This window comes from Pan troglodytes, chromosome 2 (genome assembly GCF_028858775.2).
Source record: "Pan troglodytes isolate AG18354 chromosome 2, NHGRI_mPanTro3-v2.0_pri, whole genome shotgun sequence".
Classification (NCBI taxonomy): Eukaryota; Metazoa; Chordata; class Mammalia; order Primates; family Hominidae; genus Pan; species Pan troglodytes.
The window spans coordinates 190543465-190550332 of NC_086015.1; the positions used below are offsets into that span (position 1 = coordinate 190543465).

A 6868-nucleotide genomic window follows, 5' to 3' on the forward strand; every position below is an offset into this window, starting at 1 on the left:
GGAATTGGTGGGTTCTTGGTCTCACTGACTTCAAGAATGAAGCCACGGACCCTCATGGTGAGTGTTACAGCTCATCAAGGCGGAGTGTCCAGAGTTTGCTCCTTCTGATGTTCGGATGTGTTCTGAGTTTCTTCCTTCTGGTGGGTTCATTGTATTGCTGGCTCAAGAGTGAAGCTGCAGACTTTCCGGGTGAGTGTTAACAGCTGATAAAGGCACAGCAGACCCAAACACTGCGCAGGAGGAAGATTTATTGCAAAAACCAAAAGAACGAAGTTTCCGCCACGTGAAAGGGGACCCGAGCGGGTTGTCACTGCTGGCTGGGGCAGCCTGCTTTTATTCCTTATCTGGCCCCACCCACATCCTGCAGATTGGTCCATTTTACAGAGAGCCAATTGGTCTGTTTTACAGAGAGCTGATTGGTCCGTTTTGACAGGGTGCTGATTGGTGCATCCACAAACCCTGAGCTAGACACAGGGTGCTGATTGGTGCATTTACAAACCTTGAGCTAGATACAGAGTGCCCATTGGTGTATTCACAATCCCTTAGCTAGACATAAAGGTTCTCCAAGTCCCCACTAGACTCAGGAGCCCAGCTGGCTTCACCCAGTGGATCCCGCCCCAGGGGCAGCAGGTGGAGCTGCTTGCCAGTACTGCGCATGCTCCCGCACTTCTCTGCCCTTGGGCGGTCGCTGGGACCAGGCACTGTGGAGCAGGGGGTGGCACTCGTCGGGGAGGCTTGGGCCACGCAGGAGCCCAGGGTGGGGAGGCTCAGGCATGGCGGGCTGCAGGTCCGGAGCCCTGCCCCACAGGGAGGCAGCTAAGGCCCAGCAAGAAATCGAGCTCAGTGCCGGTGGGCCGGCACTGCTGGGGGACCTGGCGCACCCTCCGCAGCTGCTGGGCCAGGTGCTAAGCACTTCACTGCCCAGGGCAGGGGGCCTGCCGGCCGCTCCGAGTGCCAGGCCCGCCAAGCCCACGCCCACCTGGAACTCTAGCTGGCCTGCAAGCCCTGCATGCAGCCCCGGTTCCCGCCCGTGCCTCTCCCTCCACATCTCCCAGCAGGCTGAGGGAGCCGGTTCTGGCTTTGGCCTACCCAGGAAGGGGCTCCCACAGTGCAGTGGCTGGCTGAAGGGCTCCTCCAGCGCGGCCAGTGGACACTGAGGCCGAGGAGGCTCCGAGAGCGAGCGAGGGCTGCGAGGGCTGCCAGCATGCTGTCACCTCTCACTTTGCCTATTATAAACAATGAGAGAGATAAAATAAAAGCGAATTTATATGTGACCCCAGAATCTAGAACAGAGCTCTTTATCTCTCTCTCAGCAAGGCCTATTAACTAACACAGTTTTGCTGCTGTCTGTTTTTGGAACAAAGACTTGTTCTGTGTACTCAGACAGTCTAAAATGAAGGTTGAAAAAACAGCTCATGTCCATACACAGAAACAGAAACTGAACTGAACACCGAAACTGAAACTGTTTGTCTCTTCCTGAGAAACGAGCAAACCTGAAAGCTACTCTCTCAGCTTCAGAGGGAAAAAATGGTTGTAGATTTCTGGACTTGGGAGCAGACATTTCAAGAACTAATCCAAGAGGCAAAACCCCAGGCCACATGGACGCTGAAGTTGGATGGCAACCCAGCTAGACTGCCTGGCTCAAGGGTGGAAGCAATACCAACAGAGAGCATTTGGCTGGTGAGTGTGGGTTTCCCAGGCAATAGCCCTTCTGAGAAGAGAGGCTCAGGCTCAGCTTAGCATGATTTATTCCTCTGAGAGCTTGTTGAAGGAGTAAATGTCACCAGGGCCTCCATCCTATTGTGGTCATAGTACTCTTTAGGGTCGACATGATAAGACGACTCCAAACCTCCATTTTGTTTAACTGCTGGAAGTTTCTTCTTTTACTAGGTTTCCCTCCATAAATATTTCCGGAAAACCCTGGAGAAGGCTCCCTATTCCATAAATTTGCCCTTCTAGTTTCTCACCACGTCATTTGTTCCAGACTACCTCTAGAGTCTTTTGCAGTCTCCCTAGCAGTCCTGACCAGCTTCCCCGAGCTGTACCAGCTCTCCAAGCCTTGGCACTGTTCAGTACAAGCCTGGGACGGAGGCTTTTTTTTTTTTTTTTTTTTAATATTTTAAGAATTGGCTAAGATCAAGCAGTTACTCTGAACATTGCTTTACTGAAGGCCTGGGGATAATAGGATAGAATGATGTTGCAAAAACTAAATCTAAAACCCAGTTCATGGAGTAACCAAGTAATACTCCTTCCTTACCACTTCCCTCTTTAACCCCCAGCAAGCCTCCAGGTTGCAGGAACCAGTTTCCTTGCCCATGTTAGGAGGGTGAGAATTGCTGACCTGGATAATCAAATTTATTTTTAAATGACACACAGGACCTTCAGTCTAGTTTTCATCTGACCTATTACTCAGCTTGCCTGCCTGCCCCATCCTGCCTCAGGTATGGCCTACTCCATTCCTTATGGACTATTAGCTATGCCATGCATCTTCAGACTTCCACACCCTTGTTCATGGAGTTCTGCTTGTTCAGCAGACCCTCCCCTCACCCCTCCCTGCTCATCCTTCAAGGCCCACTCTAGTGCCTCCTCCTCCTAAAAGCATTCTCTGGTTCTCCTAGGCAGAGTAAGTATTCCTTCGTATACATTCCCATAAGATAATGGGATAAGATAAAATATATATGTATATGTATACATAAATGATATATAATTATATATACATATGCACTATGTATTTCAGAATAAATTTATAAATAATATATGTATTATTATATATTGTATCAAATACAGTATATGCTTATTTTTAGCTGCAGAATCTGTTGTTTAAATAAAGCCTCCTAAACGTCTCCAGAACAGTTCTCAAGTCACTTGTCAGAGCCCATATAGCAGTCATGTTGCTCTGCTTTCTAATCCAGGGAAATGTGTAAATGTTTCTGTCCACACCAGCCAGAGCTTTTTGAGGGACTCATGATGTCTTACAACGTTTTGGCACTCCTCCAAACAGAAAGAAGGTGTTTCTCCTGTTGGGATGAATTGATTTGATTGTCATTTTGAGATCGGAAAAGCAACCTACCAGTGTACTTTTGGAAAATATCAATCAGCTTTTGAAAAGCATTTTGTAGCTTACAAAGTGTTTTCACATACATCGTCTCTTTTGATGCTGCCAATATAACCCTTGAATTTTTTTTTTTATGGATTCAAACAATGAGGGTTATAGAAGGGAAGGGCTTTGCCCAAGGTCTTCCTGATGTAAACTGGATCTTCAACCCAGGTATGAGGGATGCAGTCTGTTTCTCCAGGTGTGAGAGATTAGCTACACTACTCACCAGAGGCAACGTGTTACAGCAGGTAAACGAGATTAATTTCAGATGGCCTGAGATTAGCAACATGCCTCTAACATTTACCCTGTGTGTCCTTAAGCAGGTTGCGTGTCCTTTTCATGATTCAGTTTCCTTATCTGGATATTGGGTTTAATAGTGCTTACTTCACAGATGAAATGGGATAAAATTATAAAGACCAATTATATTGTATGCATCAAAATAGATACTTTACCAAAGCTTTCTATGACCAAAATTAGGAGTAAGTTTCTCTGGAAGATGGCAGACATGATTTTCCCTCAGAGGCATCTGGAGATGTTTTACTAGCAAAGAGGTAGACTTGGGTGTAACATATGGGTGGATACTCAGTAGGTCACAGGAAAAAGCCTTATCTGAAACATAGTCCTTCTTGTTCCTGTTTATCAATGACTGGGACAATCTAAATCACATGCATTTTTTCAAATGGAAAAGGATGTTAGAGACAGGGGCCAAGACCATTTTCCCTCAGGTTAACAACCAGATGAAGGCATAATGGGTGTCTTCCTTCTGACTGCAGGTTCCGGTGTTCCTCCTGCCAGCGAAGTTGGGCTTCCGCCCAAGTGCAGATTCTGTGCCACACGTATTGGGAGCACTGGACATCCCAGGGCCAGGTGCGTATGAGGCTCTTTGGCCAAAGGTGCCAGAAGTGCTCCTGGTCCCAATATGAGATGCCTGAGTTCTCCTCGGATAGCACCATGAGGATTCTGAGCAACCTGGTGCAGCATATACTGAAGAAATACTATGGAAATGGCACGAGGAAGTCTCCAGAAATGCCAGTAATCCTGGAAGTGTCCCTGGAAGGATCCCATGACACAGCCAATTGTGAGGCATGCACTCTGGGCATCTGTGGACAGGGCTTAAAAAGCTACATGACAAAGCCGTCCAAATCCCTACTCCCCCACCTAAAGACTGGGAATTCCTCACCTGGAATTGGTGCTGTGTACCTCGCAAACCAAGCCAAGAACCAGTCAGCTGAGGCAAAAGAGGCTAAGGGGAGTGGGTATGAGAAATTAGGGCCCAGTCGAGACCCAGATCCATTGAACATCTGTGTCTTTATTTTGCTGCTTGTATTTATTGTAGTCAAATGCTTTACATCAGAATGATGAAAATAGGCTTGCCACTTTCTCTTATTTTAATTCCATGGTAGTCAATGAACTGGCTGCCACTTTAATATAACTGAAAATTCATTTTGAGACCAAACAGGATCAAGTTTGTAGAATAAACACTGGTTTCCTAGCTATCCTCTGAAAATAGTATGAAACATGACCAAGTACATAATGGATTTAGTAATAAATATTGTCGAATTGCTAAAAAGTCTTCAATCATTCATTCACTAAGTCACTCAGTGATATCAATATACTTAGCTCAGAAAGTGTGGGAGGCTGAATAATGGTGTCTCCCAACATATGCATGACTTAATCCCCAGAACCTGTAAACATGTTACTTTACATGGTAGAATGGACTTTGCGGATGTAATTAAGGACCTTGAAATGGTTAGATTATTTCATATTGTCCGGGTGGATAAGAACCAGGATTTTGTAACAGGGAGGCAACAAGGTCAAAATCAGAAAAAGATTTGTCAATGGAACAAGAGGTTGAAGTGCTTTGAAGTTGGAGGAAGAGGTCACAGGCAAAAAAGTACAGGCAGCCTTTAGAAACCCGAAAAGACAGAGAAACAGATTCTCCCCTGGAGTCTCCAGAAGGAACCAGCCCTGCCTGCACATGGCTTTAGCCCAGTGACACTGATTTTGGACATCTGACCTTCAGAACTGCTTGCTCATAAACTTGTCTTGTTTTAATGCACTAAGTTTGTGGTAATTTATTAGAGAAGCAATAAGAAATGAATATAGTTATCAATACTACAGTATGAATCAGGGAATTATGTTTTAGGTATGCTTCAGGTTTGATAGAAAAAAGAGCACTTTATACATTAGAAATACCAGTCAGCCCCATCTCCTCTTGTTCTTCTTTCTCCCCTACTTAAACCCACTCAAATATCTCCAACTCAAAGAGATTCCCTTTGATTTGATGATCCTTGGAGCTATCATATTCTCACTTCTTTCAGCATTGGATTGGGAATCACAGAAGAACTTGCCAATCCTGAGATCCTCTGATGCATCCTTCACCTCCTATTTTCATCTGTCTGCTAGGCATTTCTGTGTGGCTGTCATGTTTAAAGCCAAGCTCAACACCTCTGACTCTCCTGTTTTAAATCCCCCAAGTCGCCCAAACTTTTCACCTCAGAGTCATCTTCAACCTCTCCTGATCAGCAACACTTATTCCCTTCTTTTGTCAAGTTACTCCCATCTCTTCCTTCTACTTTTCCTTGTCATCCTCTCTCCTCACCTAGTTCAAAATTATTGAAAAATGAGGGGATTTGGACTTTATCCCATAGGCAGTGTGGAGTCATTGCAAGCATTTGAGGATATGGGCAATTTGAGTAGAACCACATTTTTAAAATACCATCTATTTTTGGGAAAGAATGGAGTACAGAATAGAAATAGTGAGAAGTCTGTCTTGCAATAGAATAGTGGGAAACACAGAAAGAGGGTCCTGTACACAATAAATATCTTGAAAGAATTTGAAGACAAATATAAGCGACCAAAAGACCTAAGGATGAAAATATCTCCCTTCTTTCTGCCCATCTCTTCATTTTATTTCAGGATCCCCCTACCAGTGCTCTCTCTGTATACATACCCCCTCCCCAAACCAAACCACACTATTGAATTCCTGAATTCCTCCTGTTTTCTTCACAAAGAACATTGGCCTGGGGATCTACATGAAAATATTATTTATAGCCTAGCAATGCTGTATGACCTCAGCAAGTCATAATCCCTTCCGGGGCCTTAGTTTCTCCATCTATAAAATAGGTGGCAGTAAAACATGGAGAGTTGATCACATGTATTTACCTCTGATCTCTCTTGAAACCACACTGACAGCAAAAGGAAATAAAGGCATCAATAGAGAAGGGCAAGGAGAATGGTTAGAAGATAGAACACTGATGGACTAGTGGCAGGTAACTGACTTAGCAGAGTAGGGTGAGCCAGAATATAAGTTTAGTGTGGAAAAACCAAGATGTGACTCATGTTGCACAATTCCAAAAAGGCTCCAGACTGTAGGATGAAGTAGCTCTGAAAGTGGGCACTGGGAAGGCAAAAGTGGGAGTGTTGGCTGAAAGACTATACCAAATTTCTTTCCCCTCTCCGAGGCAGCCTCGTAACCACACTTTACCCAACTGAGGGAGAAGAATGGAGGCTGCTTCTCTGAAGACATTTCTCATAGGGACTATGGCTCAGGGAAATCCTTAAGAGAGGAGGAGCCACAAGCAATCAAAAAGACCATGGATGTTCACATACTGACTAATGAGACCCTCTTACCCCACTATCAGCCCTTGGAGCCATTTTATAACCTACCTGCCCATCCGTCATAGACACAGAACAGTGGAGGACTCCTTTTCTAGAAAAACGGATCTGCTCAAGATAAAAGAAAATATGTACACTGAAAGGGGGTGGGGG

General features: G+C 45.0%; 1 protein-coding gene across 1 annotated transcript; it reads left to right on the forward strand.

Moving 5' to 3' along the window:
- Positions 1–1439: 1439 nt before the first annotated feature.
- On the forward strand, positions 1440–4667 carry RTP4 (receptor transporter protein 4). The gene is given in 3 exon segments (XM_003950252.6): positions 1440–1622; positions 1624–1680; positions 3871–4667. Coding segments are annotated over 3 exon segments (738 nt in total). The 5' UTR covers positions 1440–1527; the 3' UTR covers positions 4457–4667.
- Positions 4668–6868: the final 2201 nt, after the last annotated feature.